The sequence below is a fragment of the Quercus suber genome, unplaced genomic scaffold (genome assembly GCF_002906115.3).
Source record: "Quercus suber isolate HL8 unplaced genomic scaffold, Cork oak 2.0 scaffold_109, whole genome shotgun sequence".
NCBI lineage: Eukaryota > Viridiplantae > Streptophyta > Magnoliopsida > Fagales > Fagaceae > Quercus > Quercus suber.
Genome location: NW_027069574.1, coordinates 590198 through 604893, shown reverse-complemented (window position 1 = coordinate 604893; position 14696 = coordinate 590198). Strand labels below are relative to the sequence as shown.

The following is a 14696-nucleotide window of genomic DNA, read 5'->3' as shown; positions in this document are numbered from 1 at the left end:
CTTGAAAATAGAAATTCTCAAAATCGAGTTCTATTGTTTTTTTAAGTAAAACTTGACATTATCAAAATCGAATTACACTTAAATTTTCAAAAAAATTTAAGTGACAAAATATTGAGTTAAACTTGTAACTCAATTTTGATAAAATCAAGTTTAAAAAATAGAAACATTTGTTAGAAAACTTCAAAACATGATCATTTTGCTAAATTAGGGTGCGTTTGGTAGAGTTGTTAAACAACTCATTTTCAGTTTTTAAATAACATTACACATTTTTTTATATACCTTTTTACCTACATATATTTTTAAAAATTACAAATAACATTACTCAAACTCTTTTGCCAAACTGCCCTTATTTTCTTAAAAGACATTTTCCTATTTTGGCCGAGTTTCTTGACTCCAAAGCCAATGCAACTGATGGTAACCCAGCACAATAATTTGAGCAAGTTGACAAAAAGGTCTAATCCTAATAATGATGATTAAATAGTACATACTTGTCTGGTTGGCTTAATGGACCACCTAACCGAAAAAAAAAAAAAAAAAAAAAAAAAAAAAAAACATATTTCTAAAATAAAATAAAATAAAAAGTGGAAGAGATGAATAAAAGCAAACAAACAATGCAAAAAATGCTATATTACCCTCAAAAATCAATATATAGAAATATAAATAGTTACATTTTAATATTTTCATAATATTTTTTAAAAATCTTAAATAGTTAGTTATTATTAGTTTTAATTAAAATTAATTTACTACTTAAATTATTTTTTTCCTACTCATAACAACCATTAATCACTTATTATTTAAAATTTATCATGAAAATATCATGAAAATATTATTATCCTAACATTTCTAAATAAAATCAGAGAACATAAAAGTGTTGTTGCTCTTGTGCCAAGGTGATGAGTTGGCTAACGTTTTCCATATTAGCGACGTGGATTCAAGGGAATGGTCCATTTGAGAGAGGCAAGTATTAAATGCAAATGCAAATGAATGGACTATCTAAACGCCTTGGGAGTTGGGGCCATTTCCCATGTGATAGGAAAGATAGTTACCGCGGGGACCATTCCAAAGTGTTAGGAAGATGACACTGAGATTCAACAACTTCACTCATTTACATGCACGTGACATATAGATTATCCGCAAGTTGTTAAGTCACGTCCAAGTACGTACTTATAAATGTGTTTATCAAAAAAAAAACGTACTTATAAATGTAAAAAAATTTCCTATCCACACACACACACACACACACACAAAAAAAAAAAAAAAAGTGCTATAAAAATCAATAAGTAGATGAACCGTATTTTATCATTTTGTTGTCACATCAGCCTTCAAAAGTTAAAATGAGATTCCTTTTAAGAAGAGAATTCTCCTCAAAACAAATTTCAGAGCAAAAAGTTATGTAAATATGATAAACTAGTTGCTAATTTATGTTATGCATGAGTAAATTCAATATATTTATTTTTATATATTAGAAATAAATAAAATGTAAATTAATTTCAACTTAATCATAATATGATATAATATATGTTATCTGTAGTTTGAGACATTGCTGTAATTCATAGAGAGGACATATGAATAAATAAATTAAGGGTTGATAGTAACCTAAGAGTTACCAAAGGTTTATATAATAATTTCCAGGTTAAATTTGCAATAATTTTAACAGAAACTCACATATACATAAATACAAAAATAATTTTTTTATGCTTATATGCTTGAATCTTTGTATGGTTGCACATTCTGTGTCCAAAGAGCAACAGTAGTTATTTTCAAGCCCCTAACAACATTCTTCCTTTTCCATGATTCCTTAAATACTCCCAAAAGTGCAGCTCACATGCCTCGACAAATAAATAACTTCTTATTAACTTTCTCAAGAAGTTACAAAGACCTTCTCGTGAAAATGTCCACTTAATAAAATAATAATCTTCTTTAATTTTACCAATTCATAGTTGAATTTAGTAAGAAATCACATTAAAGACTAAAGATTTTACATACACCATCTTTCCCGCAATGAAAATCTAAAGATATAAGCATGTGGCTTGAAAATCATTATCTAAAGGATTGTCAAGTCTTTTATTTTTTATGACATGGAACCTTATCAAGGTTTGAGCTCAGGATTGTCATATCTTTTAGGAAAGAATATATTGAGGACACACCTAACACTAAATGTTAATTTTTATTTATTTATTATTATTAAAGGTTTTAGATAGGAAAATCAAAACTTGTAAGCTGAATATTAAGATCTCTATGTTAAAATTACCACAATAAAAAATAAAAATAAAAAAGAACTTAAAATCTCAACAAAATATGTATTACAAAATAATTTGTGCAGTCGGAGGGGGTACAAAACATCGAATGCATTCACATTTGTCGAGCTGACAATGAAAATAAAAAGACCTAGATTGTTCTTGTAGAAGATATCATCAATTTGAATTAAATTGGAGGAATACTGACCTTAAATGGTGTATATATTAGTTTGCCATTGTTGATGTCCACTTTGGCAAAAAAAACCCCAATAACAAGAAGAAGCCCAACATATAAAAAGGGTAAAGAAAGAAGAGCTAGCAAAATAAAGAAAACCAATAAGCTCAAATGGTAGGGATAATAGTCCATAGGCCTCGAAAGTAGTAAAAAATGCCACAAAGAAAGCAAACGGGCCCAAGGGAGCCAAAAGAAGGAAATAATAAGCCCATGAGAATCATAAAAAATGGGAAGCAAGCAAAAATGGGCCGAAAGGGCCTAAAGAAAGGAATTAGTAAATAGGGTTGGTGCAAAGGCCAACAAGCCCCAGAAATAAAAGATATGGTAATTAGGTCACGAAGCTCGAAAGATTTAGCAAAAGCCCATGGAAATGTAGGATTGGAATGGGCTGAGGATGTCCAAAGGAATGAAGTAGACTGAGAATGCCCAAAGGAATAAAATAAGCCAAGGAAACCCAAGATAGTGTGAGAATTAATGCAGCAAAAGTACTGGGCAACATGAATTGAGTAAAGAAAAAGTATATAGCAGGCCCAAAGAAGGCCCAACAAGCATAAGTTGAGTGATAACATGGTAGAAGCAATGGAATGGCGTGGTAGAAGTGTCAGTCGACCCATAAACTAAAAGTAAGAGAAGGCAAGGGCTAGATTGAAGAAAGAAGAGCCCATGCCCAAGCAAAACCTAACCCAAGGAGGAAGCGAGATACAAAGAACAAAGACCCAATGACTCATCCACGCCACAAAAGGTTAAAAAAATAAGCAGTAGGACTGTAGCAAAGACCAGACAAACCCACAGGCAATGGCAATGGCATGAACAACAGACAAGCCATGGACTCACATGAAAGTAAAGCACGCACAAAGTTTAGGCACCATCCACTTATACCCAGCCACTACAAGTGCGGTGGGCCATGGGTCAGAGGTAAAAGAGAGTATGGTCTAGCGGTAGGGAGAAAGGGAAGTCTATTCTGGGATTCACGCTCAAGCTCTTTTGGGGGAAATGTCCTACTGTGATGACATACCACCCAAAAGAGGGGAAGCTAACCTAGAATCACTAGGTGCATGCCATAAGAGTTAGTAAGAGATAATACCCTAACCCTTATCTGGATGGGAATGCCACGGAGAGAAAGAAAATAAAACAAAACTCTTTTGTCTAGAAATGGAACGCGGCGCGGCTAGCAGCACAGGGTAGTGGTGCTAACTGAGCAGCCAACAGACCAAGGGGTGGCCCGAGAAGGACACCCATACCAAGTCAAAAGTAGTTGAGGGGTAAAACAATAAAACTTATCACGACAGGCAATATAAAGGGGCCTTAGCTATGCACAGCAACAAGAGGAGCAAGCAATAAGGAGCAAAAGTTAGAAGTAAGAAGGAACAAGTGAGAAAACAAAGAGAAAGAAAACAACAAAAACACAGAGAGGATAAAAAGTAAAGTGAGAAAATAAGAGTGTGATAAGACATGCACCAATAGGCTATCCTCTTCTCTCCCTCTCAATAGCCTACTCTCTAGCAAGTTAAAGGACTTGAGATTAAGCCATTTAGATCCATTCTTTTAAAGTAGGCAATTTCTATGGCAGGATTTCCCAGTGAGATTGCCCACATTGGAGATTGGTTTCCTTCTTGGATTTAAATCTGCTAAGGAACCAAGCACAACAAACTAATCCCCCTTCCCCTCTTTTATTGTGATTAATTAAGCATTAATATTATTCCTTTTTTTTTTTTACCTGTTGTTGCTAACTTATTCCTGCCATATTCATATAATCGTGTTTTCTTATTGAGAAAGTGGTTTAAATATTATCTTTTGTTGGTAGCAAACATGTTTTTATTATCCTGTTATTATTATGTGCCTTCTGCCATAACATTTTTGTTATGTAAATCACTACTGTGGTGACTTTTGAAAGGAGATAGGGTATAAGAATTTGATCATCAGAAAAGATTTGGTTTCTCTAAATACCAAAATTGTAAAAGCACCAACCTCGATGTTACCTGGCGGTTACTACATTTCCATTTTAATATTGATTGCATTCATGCATGCCCATAAAAGTTTGCTCAATAAATGTCTCATTTGTCTAACAATTGCTACACAGGCATGTTGTAATATTGTTCATTATCGTGATGAAACTCAAAGGAATTGATGGAAGTCCTGGAGCAAGTGGTTTAACATAATGCAATGCAAATATTTCAATTATCACTGCCATTAATCATGCCACATAGGCAAAAATCATGCATGTCATTGATTTCCATTAGTAAGGTTAGTAGGACTTAATGAGGACCCTTTAAATTTAATCGAGAATCAAACACTAAATTGAAACATCATATATCAATAACCAAAATAACTGCTTGTCCTTGAAATTCATATTCCACAGCTCTTGATGAGAAAATGGATCAACTCTGAGACATTGAGAACTGTCAGGCTTCAAATGGCCTTAAAAGTCGTTGAGCCAGTGCAAGAACAAATTAGCAACCAAAACCCATCCAACCATATTCTGTATATCAATTACATTACAAAATAGATCCCCAATCCTAAACATATGAAAATTTTCTCTAAACAATCTAGAATACAAAGCCCAACCAACTTGCTTGGTTTTATGCAGTTGGAGGCATGAGCTCAACTTATGGAGGTGGTATAACATGTTTCCGCAGCGGAAATATAAGATCATTTTTCCAACTTATGGGCAATGAATTATCACCTCAACCAAATCATCATGCATCTAAATATATAACAATGTGGAAGGATGGTCAACTAATATGATCCCTTCCAACCAATTTTCATGTCTTTGATAGTTGCTAAGTAATTACAGCTGTGATACTACTTTTGGCAATCTGTATTTGTTTGTCCAACCTGTGATACAAAGAAATTAAAGATTAGTACTTTATTTTAGCAGGACAGGAAAGAATTTTTAAAGGCATGCATGCTAGTTAAAAACAAATATCACCCAACACATAATGGTAGGATTTGTCGATCCATAAAGTATTAGTTCATGAGGTTTATTCCAAAGGCAGTCTCTAATGGCCTTTACACACAGATTTAAGTAGTACAATGCCCATATGCTTGCTTCTTGAAAATGCACCATTTTAACAAATAGCAAAAATCATGCAACAAATTGTTATATGGGTTCCTTCAATATTCACGTGCTGCATGCAACTTCAGGTCCTACGACAGTTACCATCTGAGAGAGAAGGCAATAAGTTCACTATCCAAATGCCGAAAAAACTTACCAATGAGGTCCATGCAGTTATACCCAATCTTTGTGAAGACCAAACAAGAAATGAGAGTCCATATCCATTAAAACCGTGTCATCTGCTGTAGCATTTGGGGACTGGTTGATTGGGAAACCAACTGCTCCGAACTCAAGGAAGGTCGCACATGGTGGTTGACACCAACCGGGTTACCAAGTCCCTGTCTTATAATCTCTTTAGGATTGCTCATATTTGTTTCAGAGTGTTGGGATCCCATCAGTGATCGTATCTGAAAAAACACTAGTGTAAAAAGACGAGGTGCCAAATAGAAGGATTCAGGTAGTAAAGATACTCAGAACTTACATAATCAATACGCTTCTTGTGGAGATCACTTGATAACTGCAAAATATAAAATTGAGGAATCAAAATATTTTTGAATTGTTATTTCTCTTTTTGGTAAATTAAAAAAAAAAATGGTAAATACACCCAATATGATACAGTATTTCAAGTATAACAATCTGAAAAACAAATGGAGGATGCTTACAGGTTTGCTTCGGCACTTCCGCTCTTCACTTGAATATCCTGGAACGTTCAAATTCCAATTTTTCTCTGCACAGTATTTCCATGCATTAGATTTATTAAGGTTCTATGTACTTCACTTAAGACATTGAATCAACACTGTTTTGCCATGAACCATTTTCATCAACATATTTAGTCCTCTGTGGCTATGCTATCATTTCATTCATGCATTTCATGTTTGCCTGGAGTTTGCTCCACATAAATATTGCCAAAATACACCCTAACATCAACCCCTCAAGCCTCTTATATCTTCTTGTTTAATCACATCAGAGACATAGTCAAAAAGAAAATAAAATGCAAAAGTTGAGTGCATAATCATATTTTCACCCCAAAAACACCTTTTTCTTCTTCTAACCTTTCTTGATAGATACCTTCTTATGTAAGGTCAGTTTGAGAAAGGGAGGTTAGTCTCCTTATAATGGGTCTTAAACTTGATATTTGGATTCTATAAAACAGACTACTCAGAAAATTGCCGCAAGTGAAAAGACAAGCTATTCTATATTATACTGTATGCAAGAAAGAGTTATGGATCAAAAGACAGGATTAACTAATCTGGCTGGCTGGCAAGGGATTGCCTCCCAGTTAAAGGAACTTCATTTTGCAACAAAATAGGAGGAAATCATTAATGCAGTTTTGTGAAATCATTAATCCAGTATTTCCATTTTTTATTTCCTACAATCTGTTATCTCTTCTTGTTGATTTTTATGTAATTGTTTCAAAAACAATTTGTTCACCATTGTGAACAATATGTACCTTTTCCAATAAAGCTTCTATTAACTATAAAAAAGAAAATATCATACTAATATCTATACCAATGCAGCTTAGTACTCTAGAAGATGGTTTTATGTAGTTGTGACAGAGAGAGACAGACAGAGAAAGAGAGAGGTAAATTGGCAAATGGGAAAAGAAAACTCAAGTTGGTTGAAATAATGGTGGACACCGGACAGTTGCCAAAGACTGACTCTTCATAATCTTGGCCCTATTCCATGTTATAATTTCTCTCAACTCACCAAATGGTGAGAGACAAGCAGATGACCTTCAAAAGAATAACTTACAACCAGAACAGGTATACCAAAATTGCAAACATGCCCATGGCAATGAAAAAGTGGAGACAACTGTTCAACATCCACCATCCTTTGCAGTGCATGCAAATGTTTCCACTACAACCAAAGTTCTAAAGAGTGAGCAATTGTTCTCTGGTGTGCATATTTAATAAGAAGAATTTTCTATATTTTTTTGACAAAGAAAAGTAGTATTTGGCAATAGAAGTATAAATAAGATTTTTATATGAAAGAACTTTATATTTTCCATAGCACTTTAATTCGCCAACAAATCAGCATGCAGAATCAGAAACTTCTTCAAGTCACTCTGAGGTAGGACAAATTAGGAAATCTGTCTATGCGTATTCATGGGGGGTTTAGGGTTAGGAAAGAAGAAGAATTAGAGAGAAACTAGGGTTGTTCAGGGGCTGTGTCAACAGTAGCCGTGAACAGTAAATTTAGAAAAAGAAGATGAAGAAAAGAAAGAGGAGAGAATGAGAAAGAACTAACAAAGTCCAACATGCCTATCAATCAAAACACAATAATTTTATTAATCAACTCATTCAACTTCCTTTAAATGCATTGAGCACAATATATATAAAGACTCTTACTTGTGCTAGTAGTGATAGAATTTCTACTAGGAATAGGAATACTAATAAATTAAACCAAAGCTCATACATGAAGATGACTTATTAATATAATAAAACCTAATAAATTAAACCAAAGTCCATACATAAATACCCATAAACTAAATAAGACTTATTAATAAAATAAAGCCCATGTCCCATAACTATGGCCCATACCCAAAATTGTAAGATTACTAAAATACCCTTAACTCAAGAATAACCAAATAAAATATATAAAATCCTAATTAGCTACCACAAACACTTATTCTTGGGCTTTGCCTTAGCCTTAGGCTTCCAAAGAGAATATCCTTTCTTTAACCATGCTATAATGATTGCGCCATCACACTCTTTTTCAAATCTTACAAAATTTTATCTCTTCTTAAACTTCAGCCAATCAAAGAACCAGCAAAATCAGTGATTAAATTTTTGTCACAAATGAGAAATCTGCAGGTGAAATATCTGTAGTTCAGCACAAACCTAGATGAAGCAATAAATCCTTGGACTCTATATTTGGAGACTTCCGATGTTTTGCCAAACTGCACGCAAATGCAGTCACCTGCACATAGATTCAAGTCCTTATCTGTAAGACCATCATAATCTCAGCTAAAACATAGAAGTCATTAACAAGGAATGACAATTAAAAGTATAGTATACAACCAGGTAGATTACAGTAGCAAACCACGAATTGCACAACACAACTGGCAGAATTGCCATGGCTTCATAAATGTTGTTTGGTTCAATCAAGAAATGTAATTGCAAATTCAAACAATGTTTTTTGTATATAATAAAATTTTATTCAATGCATGGAAAGAAACATACAGAGAATAGTCATCAAACATCCTCATCAGGTTACAATAAAATATTCAGAAGAGAAACTTCAACCTATGTTTTAAAGGGATAATCCCAACTCCAGATTATTTCTTTAAAGCATATATATATATATATCCAACAGGATGGAACTCGAACTTGAGATGCAAGAATAGGGCTATTAAAATGCAGGAGTTAATTCTGAATTGAAACAGAAACACAGTAGTTGATTCTGTTCTTTGTTGCTCCTAACGCTATGTTGGACCAGTTTTTTGTACATCATAAAACCCTAATCCTAAGTACAATCACGTTAATAGTTCAAACCCAGACATGATGTTACTACTAAGATTTCTATGTTCGTAACCACAGAATCTGAGATTACGAACATCAATCCAAGATATTATAATATAAATAAAAATATTTAATAATTAATATGAAACTTATAGAGCAACCTGGCAGAAATTTGAAGAAAGATTACACTTCACAAACCAATAAGAGAGAGAGAGAGGGAGGGAGGGTGAGAGAGATTTTCTGTTTGGACTTATGGACAGACATATACACACAAACATGTTTGTGCATCTTAAAAGACAATAAAATGAAAAAGTTATCCACAGTTGAGAGCCTCACATTATCGATGAAGTCATCAGAAATCTCTAAAAGAATATCTTCAAGTTCAGGATCCACCTTTCCCTGTGGATCTACCTGAGCACAATCACAGAAACATATATATAATTGGAGCAAAGAAAAGCTAGAAAGAGAAACTGAACATCATTAGGAAAAATAATAGATTTAACAGAGTTGAACACAGGAAAGACCTGTGAAACCAAATCCTGTATCTTTCTCTTCCCAAGAAGTTGATTAGTTGCTTCTGTCCCTTGACTGGAACTCCCCCCTGGTGTAGTTGTACCAGATGCAGTAGCGTCTGGCTGTGATCCTGTCAAACTAAGGGATTTCTGGCCTGCCGGACCAGGCATCCTAGGAGATTGCTGCTGCTGCTGATGTAAAGGCAGTTGTTGTGCAGGTTGTTGTAGTTGCTGTGGCTGTTGTTGCTGTTGTTGTTGTTGCTGCTGTTGCTGCAGCTGTGGATGCCCCATTGGTTGCTGCTGCTGCTGCTGCTGCTGCTGGTGTACTAGCTGAGATAATTGCTGCTGGTTTAGGGTCACAGAATTTGGAAGCAACTGAGGAGATGAAGGCAGTTGCTGCTGCATGAGGACTTGTTGCTGCCTCTGATGTTGAAGTCGGAATGAGCCAGAACTAGAGATTGATGGCATTTGCTTCAACCACTGTTGCTGTGCTAAAGTGTTCTGTATCATAGCTGGCTGTCCATTCTGAGCCAACCCAGATAACTGAGGATTCAAAAATAGTGACGACCCCCTTGGTAAGCTTTGAACCTGTGAGTTTGTAAAGATGGAACGGATGTCATAATCATGCATAAAAAAGTTGAAATGTACAACATGCAAAGAAAACCTAGCATAACAGCATTGCCTAAGATTGTGAAAGCTTAAAGATATTCTGATACATCTGTATCTATCAAGTATATCAACAACATTAATATGCTATTAATTCCACAAAATCACCAATTTACATAAAAAAGCTGATTCGTTTCAGAAACTAGACCCACAGGATGCCAATTAAAAAATATGTGATCGATTGCATTTGTTAAATTTTGGAAATGATCAAGCACACTATGGAAGATTCTAATTTCAGATGCTCGGAGTTATAGAAAAACAAAGGACTTATTGCAAAAGTTACACAGAACACAATTGAATGACTCACGTTCATGGGACTTCCAATACCCCCAAGATTGATAATATGTTCTAATAGTTAACTGTATTTTTTTTTTAAAGTCCAATTAAAGAGTTAAAAATTGAGTTCCCAATTCCACTCTAGGAAAAATATCTGGAATGTTGATTACCCATTCTATTGCTAAATCCAACTACTTACCAATTTTTATGATTAGGTGTAATGGTTAAATGATTAAATTCACATTCTCATAATAACTTAAGCTTTTGGGGACAAGTGGTAATCTACCTCAAGCGAATCCAACAAATAAAAACTAATAAATTAAATCAAAGTTCTTCTGAAAAGTGTCAGTGCATTTAATTTTAGAGACATCTGGGATTTTGTGTACTGCAAACTTAAGTACTGGACTGCCACCATATCAATCAAAACACAGAAGAAGAAAAAATTATAAATAAATAACACATAATATTGTATGTCCCTGTCAAGCTTTCGGGATAAGCAAAAGCTTATCAGTATCCTTCATCTTAGAACATGAGAACAAAATGTGAAACTAAATATGACAACATATAGATAATGAAGAAAATGGCAAAAATCATATCTATCACCAGCTAACCAAATCCAGCACCAGGATATAGATAAAGCAACATTATACCTGTGGAGAGTTTAGAGAACTTTGTTGTTGCAATTGTTGCCTCATTTGGCTCGGGTTAATTCGCTGGGCATAAGCAAGGGAATTGGGTCTTATTTGAGAGCTCAAATTGATTTGCCCCATCATCCCTAGTGCTTGCATTCCTTGTAAAGCTTGCCCAGGTGAATTACCTTGATGGAATTGAGACCCTTGGACCAACCCAGCTTTCTGCCTTGGCTTCAATACAGGAAAAAATAAGAATGTAATGAGTTGTCAAGTCAATTGCGGACGTATTGCATACTTAAAGAAAGTAAGCTGGATATTTGACTACCAACCTAAATAGGGAAAATTCTACACCACTAACCAACTTTAATATTTGTCTAAATTAACACATTTGGTTGATTTTTTTCCTTATATGAAAGAATTTACTCTAATATATGGTTACATTCTTTTGGATGCAATTGATATGCTAAGCACAAGAATAATATTTTTCTTTGATAGATAATAGAAATTTTATTAAAATGAAAAAAGTAACATCGTGTTCATGATAATGAACACTTTGTACTTGAGAAATGCAAAAGAATCAAGAAGAAAAACTAACAGATTGTAGGAAATCAGAAATGGAAATATATTGCGTAAAACCCCATATATGAGCCCACTCAAACAAAGTCCGAACTAGCATAGACTTAAAAAGATTTAGCAGTCTCTCAGTATTTTCACAAGTATGGGTGTTGCATTCCCGCCAAACTAACCACATTAGACAAGATGGTACCATATTCCAAATTTTGGAAAGAAGTTTCCCCAAACCATTCCTCCATGCAAAAAAGAGAGAGGCAACCGTCTTCGGCATCACCAATGAAAACTTCACAAATGTATCATCTTTTACCCCTAGAAGTGGCCATATCAATATACCATTCACAAAGGTACCACCTTTAAACCATTCCAAATCACCTTTCTTGCTTCTAACAACTAAACCCTACTAAAATTCCATCTCCCAAAGCAAGAAATCACATCAAAGATTCAATAACCCAATTCACCACCAAGGCCAACCAATTGCCACTCTGGAATAAAAATAAAACAAACCACCAAGGAGTCAAGTGTGGATGTATTGCTTTCTTAAAAAAAGTATGCAAGATTTTTATCTACCAACATAAATAGGAAGAATTCCACACTACTAATCATACATCTGATTTATTTATTTCCCTTATATGAACATAGATACTCTAATATATAGCTACATCCATTTGGATGCAATTGATGTCATAGCAATTCCTATTGATCAATAAATCACAAAAATATTTCCAATAGTTCATGGTTAAGCACAAGAACAACATACTCATACAGACACTTTTAGCCCTAGAAGTCGCCTTGTCAACATAATATTCATAAAGGTACCATCTCTTTATTTTTTGGATCGGTAATAAAGGTACCATCTTCAAACCATTCCAAATCACCTTTCTTGCTTCTAACAACTAAACCCTACTAAAATTCCATCTCCCAAAGCAAGAAATCACATCAAAGATTCAATAACCCAATTCACCACCAAGGCCAACCAATTGCCACTCTGGAATAAAAATAAAACAGACTACCAAGGAGTCAAGTGTGGATGTATTGCATTCTTAAAAAAAGTATGCAAGATTTTTATCTACCAACATAAATAGGGAGAATTCCACACTACTAATCATACATCTAGTTTATTTATTTCCCTTACATGAACATAGATACTCTAATATACAGCTACATCCATTTGGATGCAATTGATGTCATAGCAATTCCTATTGATCAATAAATCACAAAAATATTTCCAATAGCTCATGGTGACTCTCTTTTTTAATGTTTGAATAAAAAATTTATTACTTATCCCAAAAAAAAAAAAAAAAAAAAAAAAAAAAAAAAAAAAAAAACTTCCTTCTAAAGCAAGAAAATCACATAAAAAATTCCATAACAAGAATTCTTTCACCCCCATCCCCCCACCAACCCCTCTCAAAGAAGTGACTGTCACACAAACATACAAATAAAACAGACTACCAAATAGAAAATTTCAGACATTAAATTCTTAAAAAAAGTAAGCAGAATCTGTATCTACCAACATAAATAGGGAACATCCTACACTACTAACAGCTTCATTACTTGTATAAATCAGAACTCCGGTTGATTTTTTTTCCTTATATGAACGCATCTAATCTAATATACATTTACATCCTTTTGGATGCAATTGATGTCATAGCAATTCCAAATTTATCAATAATTCCCAAAAGTACCATCTTTAAACCATTCAAAGTCACCTTTCTTGCTTCTAACAAGCAAATCCCGCTAAAATTCCGCCTTCCAAAGCAAGAAAAAAACAAAACCACATCAAAAATTCAATTAACACAATTCACACCAATGCCAACAAATTGCCACACAAGAAAACAGACACTCAAAGAGTCAAGTACAGAATTCATACCGAGGCTAACAATTGCGGATTCAAGTTATACTGCGCGGCTGCTGCAGCAGCCCCTGACAACAAAGGCAGATGGCCACTCTGGCCTATCAGAGCTGACCTTGACAAGTTCCCAGCATTAGTACCCAATTGCTGCTGAGTCTGTTGCTGTTGTTGCTGTGTCTGCTGGCCCTGCTGGCTTTGCTGTTGAATCCCAGCTGACCCACCAAAATTCACATTCCCATAAAGACCCTGCTGCTGCTGTTGCTGTTGCCTCAAGACTCCAAATTGTTGTTGTTGAAGTTGGGTCAATTGGTTCAATCTTGACATGGATGGAGAGCGTTGAAGGCTTTGGAGTTGGTAGCTTGATAAACCAGGGACATTTTGAGACAACGTTTGAGATTGCTGCTGCTGCTGCTGTTGCTGTAAAAGTTGTTGCTTTTGTTGGTAATCTAAACCAACAGCTTGTTGTTGCTGCTGCTGCTGCTGCTGTTGAGGGATTTGTGGTGGAGACGAGATGTGATCAAGAGAAGGAGAGTGAGAAAGAGGAGAAGGAGAAGGAATGGGAGGTGGGTTTTGTGTGGAATTTGATGGGGTTGCCATATTTGTGAGTGTTGCTTGTGTTTGTGTTGGCGTTTGTGACTGTGTTGGTGGTGTTGCTGAAGATGGGTCTATGGGGTTTGAAGGTTGGAGAGGTTTTGGGGATGAAACTGAAGTTTCTGCCATTTCTTTACAAGAATTGGGGTAATGGGTATCTCGATTCTCCTGGGTTTGGACTGGTTTTTGCCTTAAAAATTCTTCATTGTTTTTGGGTTTTTTGAGAGTTTGAGATTGAGACAGAGAGAGAAACAAGAGGAGAAGGAGAAGAAGAAAGAAACAGAGGGAATCGGGAAAGGGAAGATGGGAGGGAGGGAGAAGGATGGATCTGAGCCGTACACGTCAGTAAAAGGGATAATCGAACGGTGGATCAGATGTGTGACTTTTTTTTTCTTTTTCTTTTTAGAAAAAATGGCTGCAAAGACCGAAGATTTTTTTAGTTTTTAAAGATAATTAAAAATATTTCTTGAGTTTATCATAATTCTCTTCTAATCTTTCTTCAGTGTGGGATTTTTTTTTTTTTTTTTTAGTTTTTAAAGATAATTAAAGCATTTTTTGAGTTTATCCTTACTCTGTTTTTTTTTTTTAAGAAAAAGGAAAGTGAAGTTT

General features: G+C 34.7%; 1 protein-coding gene across 1 annotated transcript; it reads right to left on the bottom strand.

Annotated features, from left to right (window-relative positions):
* Positions 1–4766: 4766 nt before the first annotated feature.
* On the bottom strand, positions 4767–14376 carry LOC112003600 (transcription initiation factor TFIID subunit 12b). Its single transcript, XM_024035809.2, has 9 exons — positions 13515–14376; positions 11093–11305; positions 9513–10088; positions 9325–9399; positions 8368–8446; positions 6190–6254; positions 6009–6044; positions 5685–5934; positions 4767–5307 (listed from the first exon to the last, which is right to left on the bottom strand). The coding sequence occupies exons 1-8, from the start codon at positions 14214–14216 to the stop codon at positions 5752–5754; spliced, it is 1929 nt and encodes a 642-aa protein (XP_023891577.1). The 5' UTR covers positions 14217–14376; the 3' UTR covers positions 4767–5307; positions 5685–5751.
* Between the last annotated feature and the right edge of the window lie 320 nt (positions 14377–14696).